Here is a 15,288-nt window from a genome sequence, read left to right as displayed (position 1 = left end):
TCAAAAAATGTTATTTAAAAAAAAAAAAAAAAAAAAAACGATACCACAATTTCACATCAAATCCACTGTTAACGCAGTCAAACCAAAAAATCTACACATTTATTCATTTGGTTAAAATGGTTAAAAATGCAGTACACTCATTTGACCAAAGCCTTAATAGGAAAATCACAAAAAGCCGCAGGTCCAAACAATTAGCCATACGATTTCAAATCCAGTTTTCGGTGTTAAGAAAAACAACTGGTTGGCTCCACAGTTTTGTTCTTGGATCTCATCCATCCACATGCAGAATTGAATGACTGGCAAACTGGACAGCTGATGGAGCTGAAGCTGAGAGGAAAGGAAGATGCCTGAGTTTGTCCACCAGGGGGACTGGAGCGCACTGCTAGTCGGGTAAAAGGTGACTGGCTGTGTTTTATTGACAACGATAAGTAAAAACGGGGTAGGGGGCCGATAAACTGTGAATACATTGCTGGTTGTCTGTAGCATGTGGAGTGATTCACAGGTTCATCCGTTGGGCACCAGAGGGCCTAGTTCCCTGAACTGGATACAGGAAGACAGCTGTTGTTGCTCAGATTGATAACAGAAGAAAACATGAGGTGGTTTAAAGTTGCCCTGTCACAGGTAGAGGTTCTGTGAGGTATTGCCACAGGGGGGGGGGGGAAGGAGGTTGTGTGTGTTTATTGCCTGAGAAAAGTGTGGTACAACTGTAACAGTAAATGTCTCAAAATTAGAACAAAGCTGCTGACTTGGAGACTTGATATTTTGATGATAATGTCGAGACAAATGCAGAGAAGGAAATGGAAAATGCCTGAGACAAACGAGAGAGAGAGAGAGAGAGATGAAGAAAGCAGGCTGAACATTTTGGCTACTGAGGGGAGGGTGGAGGTGAGGTGGATGAGAGCTCATGGCGGCCGGGCACACTGAATGTTGAGGTAAAGGCTGGCAGGTCTGGTCCTCGTGTGGAGTGGAGTTCACCTGGGAGAAGATGGGGCCTTTCTAGGCATACATGGTCAACTGGAGCCACTGGGCATGAAGAGAAGAAAAAGAGTTCAAGAAGTGCGGTTTACGCACATATTTGGTTCAGAACCACTTTTTGCTGCAGGCAACGCGACAAATCCGTCGCCTAGATGAATACATGGAAGCTCTGTGCTGAGCGAAACATTTGTAGTGAGAACCTTTTACATCCAGCTCTTACCTCCAGGACGCTGAGTCTGATCATACCGTCTCCATCCTGATCAAAGGCCTGGAACGCCCCTGCAGAGAAGAACATCACACTGCAACTACGACGCAACCAGACTGGTTTGTATCATTTAAGGACAGAACAATCAATTGCAAATAGACCAAAAAAAATGGCTCAGTGGCGATCGAGCTCCAGTTTAATTACCACTGAGCTGAAACAGTCAAGTGCCCGTATGAACAAATTCAACTGTTGTTGGTTGCTGCAGTGATTCCTCTTGTTCAGGTGGGTCTTCACAAGATTCCTCTTTAATGAACGTTTAAAGCAAGCAATGGGGGAACAACATCCACAGTGTCTGCGCTGGGCAAAACTGATTTCAAACATTTATCTGAAGCTAATATGAGGCTTCAGCAGTTCGAGCCACTGTAATCAAGCAGGTATCTTTTCAAAAAGTGCAAAGGTCCCTCACTTTCTCTGCAGAGCTGCAATTGAAGGATGATGACAAATACTTTCAAATACATTCTATAACTTTCTCACTCAGACTACTGAGGCTGCTTTTGTAGAGCCGGAGGAGCTCGTACCCATCAGACCAGAACAACCTTTGTCAGTCTGCGTCTATCTGCACTGGCATGAGAGATCTTTTGAAGGTCGGACTGAACAGGAGGAATGGTTACTGCAAGCTCCCTTAAGATGCAAGAATTAAAACTGGGCGTGTTTTTGACCCTCAGTGTTTAAAATGTGGGACAGAGTGTCAACATTACTATGAAGTACATACTTTAACTGTGCTTGGATCGTTTAACGTACTATATTTGTGACAGTGCGGGCGATGCACCGACTTACTGAACATGGCTTCGAGCCGAACCAGACAGCTGATGAAGCTGTCAAAGTCGATGTTCATGTTCTCGTTGGCGTAGCGCATGGTGATGATGTCATACAGCTGGTTGTTGAGACGGAAACCTGATGGGGACAGAAGACTAGTGAGCACACAGTGACACGGACATTCAGAGGGCGAGTTCATGCTGTGATCTCAGGATTCAAAGTCACGATTTTAAATGGAAGAAAAAGCTTAAGGTCAAACAAGTTGTCACTGAAGACCCTTTGCTGCTGGCATAGATGGTTTTCAATCTGAAGTCAGGTCCAGAAAGCTGCTTTAACCAAATTTCTGTCTTCAGTCCGTTGCAAACTGAACATGGTTATGTTAACAGAAAAAAAACTACTTTGGAAAGTATTCAGACCCCCTCACTTTTTGCACCTCTCCAGTTCCCTCAGATTCGACGGCAACTGTCTGTGAACTCCTAACTTAAAGTTTCTACAAAGCTGGTCTGTAGGGTTTAGTCAGTCAGAGACTTGTCCTGAGGGGCAGTCTGCTTGTCTTGGCTGTTTGCTTTGCAGCACAGTCACACTAAGAAGACAACCATCACCACAGCCTCAGGTCTCCTGTCTGGAGCAGGTTTTCTTCCAAGACTCGGTTCTCTGTGCAGAACCACAAAATGGGATTGTGGAGGTTTGCAGAGAGGGTGCAGGACTTCATGGTTTTGTTTGGGTCCAGACATTCAGCGTGATTTGTGGGATGTTAAAGCCTCGCTGTCTTTCTAAACCTTATCAATTGTATTTGCCACAAGTGGACACTCATCAAATAAAATAACAAACAGAAGGCACTTGGTCACATGCTTATTCTTTCCAAAGCAAATCTAAACGGGTTCCTGATTTGTCCTTGTTTGTTGTTACCTGCATCGTTGACAGCGTTCCTCATCTCATAGCTGTTGATGCTGCCAGACTGATCAAAGTTGTAATGTTTAAAGATTCCCTGGAAGAGAGCAAATGGGACTTTAATGTAAACCTGTAATGTGAACCTTTTTTTTTCCTACAATGTGACTTTAGTCTCTTTCTCGCACACTAACGGGGAAAAGGAATGAGGGAGAAGCTTCGTTCCCACCTGCCACTGTTTGATCTTGTTCCACAGATGTCTGAACTCCTGTAGATTGAGTCGGCCGGTCCCATCCATCTAAAGCAGAAGCAGTTAAGACTAAAATCCTGTAACGTATCAGCCAATGTCAGCTCAGAAAACGACCTGGTTTCAGAGTTTGTGCAGATGTATGAGCCAAAACTGACGCCAAACATGACTTCATTGTCACATTAGAGCCAGTAACACAACACTATAAATATTACAACTTCTGTTTCTGACAATGATAAACTTACGGTGTCGGCTCAGTGGATTTCGTACATTTAAAAGGACACACTTTGTTTAAATACACAGCCTGGGTGAGGCACATGAGAACATGGCACACTTGAAGAGAGAGAGGTGTCACTGTGTTCGTGTGGTGGTGACGTGAGGCCTGAGCGTCCATCACTGACCCCGCCATGGGTCTCGGCAGGTTGTGCCTCGTACAGACAACACATCCAGCCCGATGCACTCGATACAAAGGATACGTCCATCAGAGCAATCATGCTCCTGCAGCTCTCCAAGCTGAAACCCTCTGTGTTCAGGTCCTTATCTACAGGGAACACACAGAGCGTCAGAGCTGTACGAGGCTTTGACATCTTTTTATTAAACATACCGTAACACACAAGACTCTTCCAGTGCATTTTACTGCCGTCAGTGGTGCAAAGTAACTAAGTATATGTACTCACGTACTGAGTATTTCTAATAAATGCAACCGTGACGCCCTCTTGCATATAAGAGGGGCATGTTGTATATCCTATTATATTAATCTGACAGCTTTCACAGGTGCAGATTCTTAAAGGAAAACACATTTAATTAGCAGTGTTTTTAATGCACTGTGATGTTTGTGAAGAGAAGTTGAATTGATGTTGATAACTTTTCAAATATGAGGAAGGGTTCTGCATATAAATTAAGTCAAAGGTTTTAAGGGTTGAACATTGTGGATTTCTGCAGGAATCTGATTTCTCAGTCAGACGTGGAACGAATGTGGACTGGATTTGTACATTCCTGTGATCGGTAGCATCAAGTTCAATCCTTCGAGTTCAGCGGAAAAGGTACATTCATTTGTCAATACTTGCAGTTTTACTTGAGAATTGAGTTTGTGTACTTCTACAACCTCTAAACACAGTGTATCACATTTTGCTGTGTGTGGGGCTGCAGACGCTGACATTATTAAGACCACTGTTTATGTTGTGGCTGATCAGGGTGTGTGTGTCTGTGTGTGTGTACTACTAGAATGCACTTAGCAATTTGAATTTGTTTTGATGCAGTACTGTACTGTACTGTACTGCTTTCTGTATATTGTGTGTACCTGCCTGTGGACTACAGATGGAAACTGACTATTAACTAATTGTTAATACTAATTAACAATTAATTAACTAATTTTAATGGTTTAAAATACATTTCTTAATTCTTTAATTAATAACTTCTGATTGTAACTTCAGAAGTATTTACACTGTATACTTCAAGTCAATTGTATCACATGTACTTTAACCTGAGTTAAGAATTTATTCTTTATGACTTCTTGTAGTGGAGGGCTTTTCTAGGCAACTACTTATGTACTGAGCTTGTGTATCTCTGCCATCGTGTAAAAAAAGATGAAAAAGCCTCAGATTTGACTCACGTTTGGTGATCACTCTGTTGAGAACATTTTTCAGCTCGTTGGCTGAGATTTCCATTTCCTGCGAGAGACAGGAGAATTATTCGTTCCACATCAACAGTTACCCACAGTAGGTGTGAACTCCCCAGGGCTAATGGATTATCAAGAAGTGCTCGGATTGCTTTATGTCCCCCCACGATCTCCACATCTGTGGCAGACAACTGGCATCAAGCAAGAGGAGAGAAGCCTGTGTGCTTTACCTCATTGATATGCAAATGGTTGCAGCCAAATCGAATGACTGTGGATCACTGTTAACAAGTCTACGTGACGGCGAAAGCTGCTGCCTCTAGCATATTTATCAAGCATCTCAGAATAGTAGGTGGGAATCGCTCTGAAAGTTTCTCGTGGCCGACAACGTTAAAAACCATCACCATGAACCTGGCTGGGACTAAGCATGTCAGCGTTAAGAAAAGTAAAAACCATCCCCGTGTACAAGCGGTTGACACTGCACTGACAGCCATTAAAAACACCTCTTCGTCGCTATATATGAGCAAGGATGCTGGTCTGGTGAGACACTCATTAATGCCACTCAGAGAGTCATGCGAATAACATAGTTCTCTCTCTTAGCGTTTGTTTCATGTGTCACATTCCTCCTGGATTGCTGGCAGATTATTTTCACAAAAGGACCCATGTGTGTTTTAAATGTTTAGCAATTCAAAGCCCATCACAAGGATCTGTTTGCTGGGCACCATCATCCCTCAGCCTGATTCCCAGCCGGGTCCCGATCCTACAGGGTGCAGCAGGACGATCCTGCATGCTGTGTGGTCCTCCACAGGCAGCTGGGGGGTTGGCGGCTCGTTGAGGCTTGAGTTTGCAGTATTGAACATTTTCAAAGTTTACCGGATCAGGGCCAAATCGGTAGTCGCTTGTCCTAAAAAAGATTCCATAACAGCTTCGAACTGGGGCGATTTCTTCCAGCTCTATAACTTAAATCTTTGTTAAAATGGTTTGTTGTTGGTGGTTCGTGTCCCACCCACCAAGCACCCAGAAAAGCCCCCACCCTCAATGACAAACACACAAAACTGCACTGTCGAACAACACACATAGCCCAGTGTCTCACATTGGGAAATACTTCCTCCTGGATTGCTGGCAAATGTTACGAGAGCGACACTGGGCTTCAAAGAGCACTGCTGCGATGAACGCACACTTAAAACTACACAACGCTCTTTCCCCACGATTTAAATAGCTGCTCAATCCTCCTACAGCCTTTAGTTCTGTCTGTGTAGACATGCAAGTCCCAGACTAGACAAAGCATAACTGCAGATGCTTTTCTGAGGAGGATGGTGGAGGATAGAGGCACCTAAGGTCAATTGGAGCCCGAGACCTTAGGCATAAACGCCGGGTTTGGTTGTAAGTACATGGATGTTCACTACTTTTAGTGTTGCTTGGTCCCAGTTAACCCTGGCTGGCAGAGGACAACAGGAGCTTCTGATGAGGCCACGCTGAAGGTGAAACGAGTTTAAAGTGAGGACTTCATGCATCAAGACCACAACATCCCAATAGGAGTCACCACTACTGATCATCCGATCCACATAAGCTTGGAACAGGATTTATTTCCCTTCTTGCAGCAGCCCTTTTATTTTGTCGGGCTTGGGACTGAGGGCACTATTGTTTATTTTGTTGCTGTTGATTCCAGGAACATGAAAATGAATGGATCTGTGTATTTTCAGTAGTCTTGTAATCAAAGTTTCATTTATTATGGCTGAAACTCTTGGTTGAGACACAAATTATCATTATTCCCTGTTTTAAAAAAAACCCCACCAAAGTCAACAACGACCTTGGTGTCTGTGGTGACGACACGTGTTCCTCGCCAATCACTCTATCTGCTACACACATCCCTCCTCTCACAGACTCACACGTCACTGCCTGAACAACATCTCCTGCCAATAGTTAGGACCTTCACAGCTCTGCTATGTTCTGGTAGAAATAGGAAGGATTACCTGGTGATAAATTGATGCTACTTGTAGATAAAAATGTGCTGCTCTGAGACTTTTTGTCTGGTTAGGAGTGATTTGCTACTTTGGGCTCGAAATGCTTGATAAACACCAGCCGTGGTCACCAACTTCCCCAGTGGTGTGTGTTCTGTATACTAGAAGTAATCAGGCTCGTAACAGTCTGTCTACAGAGTCTAGAGCACGATGACATAATGTGGTACATACGATGTATCATGGTGGGACATAAAAACATGGCGAAAACTGGTCTATGTTGCTGATGAAATTCTATGAAAAGTCACCTCGTCTTCCTGCACTCTGTGTACTCACATCTCCGGCTATTTCCTGAAAAATCGTCCGAAACTGCTGATCCTCCTCGCTCTCTTCCCCCGCCGAGGCCGGAGCAGGCTGAGGAGGAAGAGCCACAAGGAGAAAAAGATTTAGTACAGGAATTTCTTGGCATCTTAGCGCAGTGCTGGTTGTTGCTTCATCATTTTGAACACTACTGTACTGTATGGTGAACCCATAATAGCTTTCATACTGGTTTAACTAGCCTGGTACAAACACTGGCTAGGAGAATGATCCAGCATGTCCACAATAGTCAGCTCCATTCTTTGGTTTTTATTCAAAAACATATTTCTCTGAGTGTCACACTATGTCTACTGTTCTCCTGGATAAAATGCCAAAAGTAGTAGGTGTTATAAGATTTGTGGAGGTGCAGCTGTTTGTCTATAAACGCTAATGAATTACACTCAAGCCAACAGATTTATAGAATTCAGCTTCTCTTGGAGGACAGTTTAATATCAACACTCTTAAAACACTCACCACTGGATGGTCGGCCTCAATCCTGTTCTCTATTTCCCTGGATGAAGACGAACAAACAGCAGTCACCATGGTTACAACAACATCACAACTGGAACTGTGCACTTGTCTTTGTAAAATCCTGAGTTTGGTGAAGACCTTGAATGACTTACTGAACACTTCCTAAGGGTTTTATAGTCTGATGCTCAAATTAAACTTAGCTGTTTAAAGAAGCCATAAAATCCTAAAGCTGTGAATAAGATGTGTCAGTTTAGTACCACCTGCTGCTTTCTGTTTGTCTTGTTTTGGTAGTTGCCTTCTTTTAAAAAGTGATATTAAAATGAACCTGCAGCTTGAAGTATGCAGCTAATCAAACTTGTCAAATAATTACTTAAGGTTTAACCTACGTAAAGCACTAGCTGGGAGGCAAGTTGATCGTTTGTAAAAGACAATCCACTCCCAACTTGTGTTCATGTAGGTCAAAACTAACCACATTATTTTCACAAAATGACCCATGTGGGTTTTAAATGTTTAGCAATTCAAAGCCCATCACAAGGATCTGTTTGCTGGGCACCATCATCCCACAGCCTGATTCCCAGCCGGGTCCCGATCCATCAGGGTGCAGCAGGACGATCCTGCATGCTGTGTGGTCCTCCACAGGCAGCAGGGGGGTTGGCGGCTCGTTGAGGCTTGAGTTTGCAGTATTGAACATTTTCAAAGTTTACCGGATCAGGGCCAAATCGGAAGTCGCTTGTCCTAAAAAAGATTCCATAACAGCTTCGAACTGGGGCCGATTTCTTCCAGCTCTATAAATTAAATCTTTGTTAAAATGGTTTGTTGTTGGTGGTTCGTGTCCCACCCACCAAGCACCCAGAAAAGCCCCCACCCTCAATGGCATACACACAAGACTGCACTGTTCGAAAAACACACATAAAGCTGAACAAAATGTAAATTTCATTATCTAACAGATGAGATTTGAAATTTGGTTTTTGTCTCACAAAGCCCCAGAATGCGGCTGAACCCTGCAGCTTCAGTTCAAATTTAAACAGGAATCATAACAGGGGTTCATTTCAGTTTCTATACATTGAATCGTTTCGATGAAATTTTTAAGCCAAAACCCTTGTTCTACATTTACAAATGTGGGTACTTGCCAATTTATATCATTTTAACTAACTAAGTATCAGCAACACAAACAACCTTCAGCATTTTTCACTGCTTCAGAGAACCATTGAAAGAATAAAGTTTCATTTTAGCAACAATGAAGATAATTATTCCCGACAGTGTTGCAACTTGTTGTAAAGTCGAGATCTTTTACAACAACTTTTAAATCTGGATAAAGCTTTTGTGCCCATGTGCTTCTGCTAAATAAACTTTACATCAAAGAACTGAAACAAGCACCTACAGCACAAGGAAACATGTTTCACCCTATATTACTGTTCTGTGTGTCATGCAGCTCAGCTTGCCCCCTCCCCTCACCCACTCACTCTGAGGTGTTCTTCTTTTCAGAGAAGACGCGCAGGATGAACTCTCCCTCCTGGTGCGGCTCGTACGTGGAGGGAACGATGACGTACTCCCCGGGGCTCAGGCAGAACCGCTGGGTCACCTCGCGCAGGTTGATGTAGGACTTGCAGCGGGCCTTGGAGGAGTTGAACAGGAAGAAGTCCTTCTGCATGTGCTGCTTGTTCCCGTGCATCTGGACGGGGGCGTCACAATGGAAAGAATAAAAACACACACGTATACAGCCGGTATGTAAAATAAGCACAAAGTAAACCTGCAGAACAAGCAGCATAGGGCGGAATTAACTTAACCTGCCTCACCTCCTTTGGCACCTGTAAAGAGACAGAGGCAACATCAGTGTTTGTGTCATTATACGAAGCAAACTCAAGCTAAACCTTTATGGTGCTGGTTTAAACTACAGCAAATTGCAATTTAAAAACCTTGTATGCTGAGGGAGGATTTTGTGCAAATGCTTTGTCCGAGTATGAAACACAGACCGACCTCATAAATGGCAAACCCGATGGTGAAGAGGTTGGCTCCCATCTTGCGCTCTTTCCTCCTGTTCTTCTGCATCAGAGCCACCACGAAGGTACAGCCCACTTCGGTTTCCTCTGGATCATCGTCTTCCTCACACAAACGAAGGCGGTACTGAGGGTTGGTCCAGAAAGTGTCTGCGGCACATTGAGTGACCATGTTCACATCCATCCCCTGCTGCCTTCTTACCTTTGTGTTCTTTCACACGTCTCAATCTTATGAATGTAGTTTTTTATCCCCTGTGAGCCCTTTTTTAATACTCGACAACTTTTATTTCTGCTTGTTCAAGTGAAAGGTCCTTAACGTTTTTGGCCACATTCCCGAGCATCGTCCCGGCCTCCAACGGGGGTTTGATTTATTTTGTGATTTATTTTGGTTGCAGGCTTGTGTGACTGTGCACTGTGAACTGAAGTTCATCATTTTTTGCTCATCATTTTAAGGTCCTCGAAATATATTGTGATTTGTGTCCGGAAAGAGGGATCATTTAATACAGCTTAAAGATTGGTGTGTGTATGTGACTTGTACTTCAGAAATACTTTCAGTTGCTTAAACTCTCCAAATTCTCAACTTGCTTTCTATGACTTTAATTTACGATCTAAAAGTACATTAATGTTTTTAAAATATTTCTCCAGTTCTAGCTAAAAAAAAAAAGATGACATCACCCGGAGTTTTTCTCCTGAGGAGCTCTGGAAAATCAGGTTGACCATGATTACAACCATTATAGTACGAGCAACGAGCTGACGTGATCGGAACTGAAGGTTCCACCAAGTGATGTCACCTGGAGGCATTTTTCAGCTAGAAGTAGAGAGATATTGTAATATATGGAATGCAAAGGGAAGTTAATTGGCATTTATTTACATGTACCAACCAAACTAGAGCCAAAAAAAGCAGGGCGGGTGGGATGCAGAAGGCCGCGGGATTGAATCCCCACATTGGTGCCGTGAGCTCGGATAAAATGGGAGGATTGTGGCATGAAGGGCATCTGGCGTAAAAACACAAGCCAAATCAACGTGCGGAACACGTTCCTCTGTGGCGACCCCTGAAGGGACAAGCCGAAGGACGCTGACCAATGTCCACTTAGAGATTATTAATATTATTATTATCGTCATTACTACCACTATTACGGTTATTAAATATGCAGATCTGTTGTTAGATTATTATAAAAGCTTAATTGTTTTAATTTGTTTGTTGAATTTTCAGATTGCCTTCACTTGTTCTGTGCTTCTTTAAAGAAGCTCCGATCACATACTCATCAGAACGCGTGATCCTGCTGTCCTGTTAGGGAGGACACACACTCCTGTTACACTCGTATACCTGGGTAGTTCCTGCAGCCTCCGGCGGAGCAGCCTCTCACCCAGCGGCCCTCGTTCACAGACACCGTCCACTTGTGGATCTTATCTTCCTCCAGGGCGTCAGGAGTGAGGTTACATATCTCAATCTTGGTGTAGTTCTTCTTGAAATCCTCAAATGACATCCTGGATGAGAAGAGGGACGGACATGATGGAACGTACTCTACGTAAGATGCTTTTTATTTACCTCCACGTAACCTGATGGCGATGGAACCCGACTTACCAGAACTCTCCGTCCTCTGCGCTCTGGTGCTGCAGCTTCTCTTTCTCGATCCTAGGCAGTGTGCCCCACTCCTTAGAGCTGTCACAGAGGAGGAAAAGCTTTTGAGGCAAAAACGTAACTAAACTGTGGCATCATCACAGTCCAGTTCCAGAAAACGAACTCTGGAAATAAAATGGTTAAAAAGTTGTTACTTGTCACTCCAGGGGCCGTTCCATTCCACCTGACCCCACGGGTTCCTGAGACGCACCAGGCGAACTTTAGAGTCCTTGTGCTGAGATGGTCTACACTGTAAGGAAAGACACAGGGGTCGTGGACTTACATTGTCTTTACTCAGCTTTTTTCTTGGACACATTTGGTCACATTAATGCAGTAATGTTTCCGTCCTGTTCTCACAGACTTAGGACAGTTACTTCCTGCTTTACCTCTTCCACTGCCGTCACGGAGTAAGCGTGACCCTTCACAAGTCCTGTCACAGTCCGAGTCTCAAAGTGAGCAGGAACCAGAGACTGCAGATACATAAAATAAATAATAAGAGCACCAACTTCAACATCCTGCAGGTACCTGATGAAATGCGAGCCTTCACATCATCATGAGCTACAAATGTCTGACTCACATCGATAGAGCAGCCCATCAGGGAGCCTCTCTCCAGAGCTTTCTTCATGATCTTGTAAAGCTCTTTGGGAGCCTCCTTCATCTCGTAGAACTCGGTGACCCCACCAGTGAAGTCCTCCATGGCCTCTGTGGTGTTTCCGCCCTTCAGGGCCTCGTAGGAGCCGTGCAGCCTGGACAGCGAAGAGCACAGATGCTAGATTTTAGAAATGGTCGATTCAATAATGCAAAGCTTTGTGGAACCAGAAAACCCGAGTTAAGCCCAAATATATTCACTAATCTCACTTCATGGTCCAGGCCCCTGCACTTGTGTACAGGAAGTATACAGGAAAACACACATTCAGAGACTGCTGCAGAAGTTCTACAGCTCTCCTGTGCTTCACCACGGGAGAAATATTCAGTACACTCACTTGGCGTAGGCTTTCTCCAGCAAAGCGCTCCAGAACTCATTCCTCTCAGCGGACTTAGTAAAGACGAGCTGGTTGTTGAAGGTCGGGATGCGGTCATCAATGACGACATCGACCCAGTCGCCATAGCGCCAGAACTGAAGGACAGAAGGAGGTCAGCGACGGGAGACACTGAGAAGCCACTGCTTTTATTTTTATTGTCTTTGGAAAACTTTACACAAACATGGAAAACTGCCCCTAATGACCTGGAAATGGAAGATGCCGACATAACCCTCTGAGAAGCTTTGGTCCTGGGGAACAACGCGGTAAAGAAGCTTCTCGTTCAGAGTTAGGCAGGCGATGGCAGCCAGCAACCAGCAGTCACCTGAACACATGGAAAAGAGTTACACCTAAACACACTTTTAGAGTCTTTTATTACAGCAGAGTGTTCAAAGCCCTTCAGTCCAGTTCTACACCTCTGAGGTCAAAAGATCATCGCCTTCACTGTTCTACAATTGAGGCTGGTGGGTCAGGAAGGTCATTAGTCAATCAAGCGTTTTTAATGATTTCAAGGACTCTTTGATGCTCTTAAGGACTTTTCCATTAACTTCTGTTTGTTGTCGTTAACATATCACTATTTTTCTGTTTACATTTGACATTTATCAAAGTCTTTGATGCTGCAATGACTTTTGTTCCTGTCTCTTAAATATGCTCCATAAACAAACTGTATATATACTGTATAATTTCCTGGCATTGTTTTTTCTAACACGGTAAAGCAAATGCATCTTGGCCACTGCGATTTCACTGTTGTAGACACAGACACAGAAAGAATCGTCCCTCTGAGTTAAAAACTTGCCCGCCGTGCGCTGACGGTGGTGTTTTGTGATTGACCAGGAGTGTGATAGGGTGTTAGCTGCCGTGCTCGGAACAATGTTCGTTTTTCAACAGGGAACGGTTAGCAGTGCCTGCCAGGACTTTTGTCCTTTCGGCCCCTTTTATTTGCAGTCCGAACTGGACAACAATGAGATGTGCTGCTGGTTGGATTCCCTTCCAAAAGAGTAAGCACAATTTAGGGAGGCCGCTTCAGGCGGAGAGAGGCCGTGAGCAGGAATATTTGATGCCCTGTTATCCCCTGGACACACACTGAATAAGTGGTTTCATACAGTATGTACAGCTCTCTGCTGGGTGCTTCAAGCCCCCCTTTCGTAAAAATACCGTCTTTTTTCACCGAAGGAAAACTGCTGCATGTAGTTTTGATTTGGTTTTAAAGTGGATTTCTTCCTTATCTTAACGCCAAAGATTCTTCACTCCACCATTAAGTCGGATCAATAAAACCTTCCCACTATTTGGTTTTATTCTAGTTTGGCGCAAACATCCCAAAGTTTGAATCTCTACCAAACATTCACTTCAGACCCACCTCACGATGTGAGCATGGTGTTATTACTGAGCCCAAAAAAGTTAAGAGAAGCATCCTTTACCAAGATCTCCCTGGCAGATGTCTGTCCTACTGGCTCCTCCAACAATGAACTGAGGATTCTCACAGATTTCCTGCAGATGACAAACGTCAAATTTGAACATTTGATTTTTGGATGAGTTTATCCGAGGCAAATATAAACCAGAACAAAAGTGCAGATGTTATTAAGCCATTAAACAAGTAGCTGATATTTTAAAGCCATGAAGATGCACTTTAAAATATCCTGGCAACTTCATTCCAGTCTCCATGTAGAAAAATAGTGGGAAGTGTTTTGATTTCATCTGCATTTTCAAGTCAAATATCTCAGCATCCATTCACCACAGAATAAACTGTTATCAGGTTGGAGAAAATGCTGTTGTTCCCTTTTAACTGATGTTCTTTTCCACAAATGGATCCCTCCTCCCTTAATTACACTTCACACTCAGGGTACCTCTCCAAGCGCCTCCTACCTTGGGCCTCTTCCAGACGATGTTCTTGACCTTGTTGGACTTGTGTCCGAGCTCCTTGAAGCCCAGAGACTCCACAGTGGCCGGGAAAGTGTCGTCCTCGAACAGGGTCTTCCTCTGATGGCACTCCTGTCTCAGCGCGGTGAAGTCCTGGCTGTTGAAGCGGAGGGGCTTGGTGAGAGACCCTTCCCCGTCTCTCCTCTCTCGTTCCCGGATCAACCGGTCACAGAAAAAGCCAGATGGTGTATAGGGCATATCGTCTCAGCTGACTACTTTTTTCTTTTTTTGAGGAAAAAAAACTGCCTTTTGCAACTTGTACTAAAGTCTTACAAACCTAAAAACCCTGGCATAAATCCAAAGAGCTAATACGTGATTGGCTCTCTCCTTGTGTGACGTCTCCCTCCCCTTCGTCACAGAGTAGGTGAAAAAGCTTGGTGTGACAGAGAGATTCACTCTGTACGCATTCACCTTTGCATTACTCTGCACATGCACACACGTGCACAGAAACTAACACATCACATAAACATCTGTTCGTTCGTTTCCCATTGGCCGACGCGGACAATGACCTCTCCTCAGCTGGAGCACTCCGGGGGCATTATTGTTGGGGGACACAAAGACCAGCGGGCTGCGTCAGAGGGCATGTAAAGAGTGCTCCATAGATGCCCTGCCTCAGCAGAAGGCATTCAACCCCTTTAAACCTCTTCTCAATGGAGCTCAGCATTGAGCAGTCTCAGCATAATTAGAGCAGGCTGATGCTGATGATGAAGAGGAGCGACATCCATTTTTAGTACTGGTGTTAAACAGCACCGTTTGTCACCAGCAAACACAACAGGCGTCCCCGTCTTAAAAGCAGTTAAGAGGAAAAGAAGTAGAACTTTCTGTCACACACGATGGGAGGTGACTTTCATATATATTTTCTTGGTTTTCAGACAGATTTCAAATTTCGCTTTATCTAATGTATTGTATCAATTTATTTTTTTAAATAAAAAGTTTCAATTATGAGGATGTGTATTTTGCTCTTTTATAATAACTCTGGCAGCAATTACTGTTCAAACTGAATCATTCCAGCAAAAACCCTAAAACCGTTCTGCAAAGGATGTGAGACACTGATCTTTAGTTACAGATGTGGAGAAAATTGTTTGTACTTCTGCAATTTTCTCTAAAAAATAAAAATGTAGACTTTGCTTTTGATTTTTGATTTAAATAGTAGTTTAACTACAACAAACACAAGAGGGACAATTTTTTTCCAGTTAAAATCA

The 15,288-nt window shown here is 43.7% G+C and overlaps 1 protein-coding gene across 2 annotated transcripts; it reads right to left on the bottom strand.

Moving 5' to 3' along the window:
- Positions 1 to 23: 23 nt before the first annotated feature.
- capn3a (calpain 3a, (p94)) lies at positions 24 to 14,428 on the bottom strand. Of its 2 annotated transcripts, XM_067480366.1 has the most exons (21): positions 14,033 to 14,428; positions 13,588 to 13,657; positions 12,376 to 12,494; positions 12,134 to 12,267; positions 11,728 to 11,896; positions 11,537 to 11,620; positions 11,306 to 11,400; positions 11,115 to 11,192; positions 10,857 to 11,017; positions 9,510 to 9,679; positions 9,329 to 9,340; positions 8,996 to 9,204; positions 7,530 to 7,572; positions 7,041 to 7,220; positions 4,744 to 4,801; positions 3,608 to 3,672; positions 3,114 to 3,182; positions 2,906 to 2,984; positions 2,018 to 2,134; positions 1,196 to 1,254; positions 24 to 1,023 (listed from the first exon to the last, which is right to left on the bottom strand). In XM_067480366.1, the coding sequence occupies exons 1-21, from the start codon at positions 14,282 to 14,284 to the stop codon at positions 997 to 999; spliced, it is 2,250 nt and encodes a 749-aa protein (XP_067336467.1). In that variant the 5' UTR covers positions 14,285 to 14,428; the 3' UTR covers positions 24 to 996. The 2 variants fall into 2 exon arrangements, with proteins under 2 accessions (XP_067336467.1, XP_067336466.1); XM_067480365.1 differs by lacking the exons at positions 7,041 to 7,220; positions 7,530 to 7,572; positions 8,996 to 9,204; ... (9 more) ...; positions 13,588 to 13,657; positions 14,033 to 14,428 and adding an exon at positions 4,980 to 5,190 and having other exon boundaries at positions 74 to 1,023.
- Between the last annotated feature and the right edge of the window lie 860 nt (positions 14,429 to 15,288).

The sequence above is a fragment of the Channa argus genome, chromosome 16, assembly GCF_033026475.1.
Source record: "Channa argus isolate prfri chromosome 16, Channa argus male v1.0, whole genome shotgun sequence".
Lineage (NCBI taxonomy): Eukaryota > Metazoa > Chordata > Actinopteri > Anabantiformes > Channidae > Channa > Channa argus.
Note: the sequence above shows the minus strand (reverse complement) of the source record. Positions and strands in the feature narration are given on the sequence as shown.

Excerpts from the sequence above, each read along its gene's own strand:
- capn3a (XM_067480366.1), bottom strand. The coding sequence starts at position 14,284 with ATGCCCTATACACCATCTGGCTTTTTCTGTGACCGGTTGATCCGGGAA. Across the intron at positions 4,802-7,040 it reads TTCAGGAAATAGCCGGAGAT|GAAATGGAAATCTCAGCCAA; the intron begins GTGAGTACACAG and ends TGTCTCTCGCAG. Across the intron at positions 2,985-3,113 it reads ACAAGATCAAACAGTGGCAG|GGAATCTTTAAACATTACAA; the intron begins GTGGGAACGAAG and ends GCTCTCTTCCAG.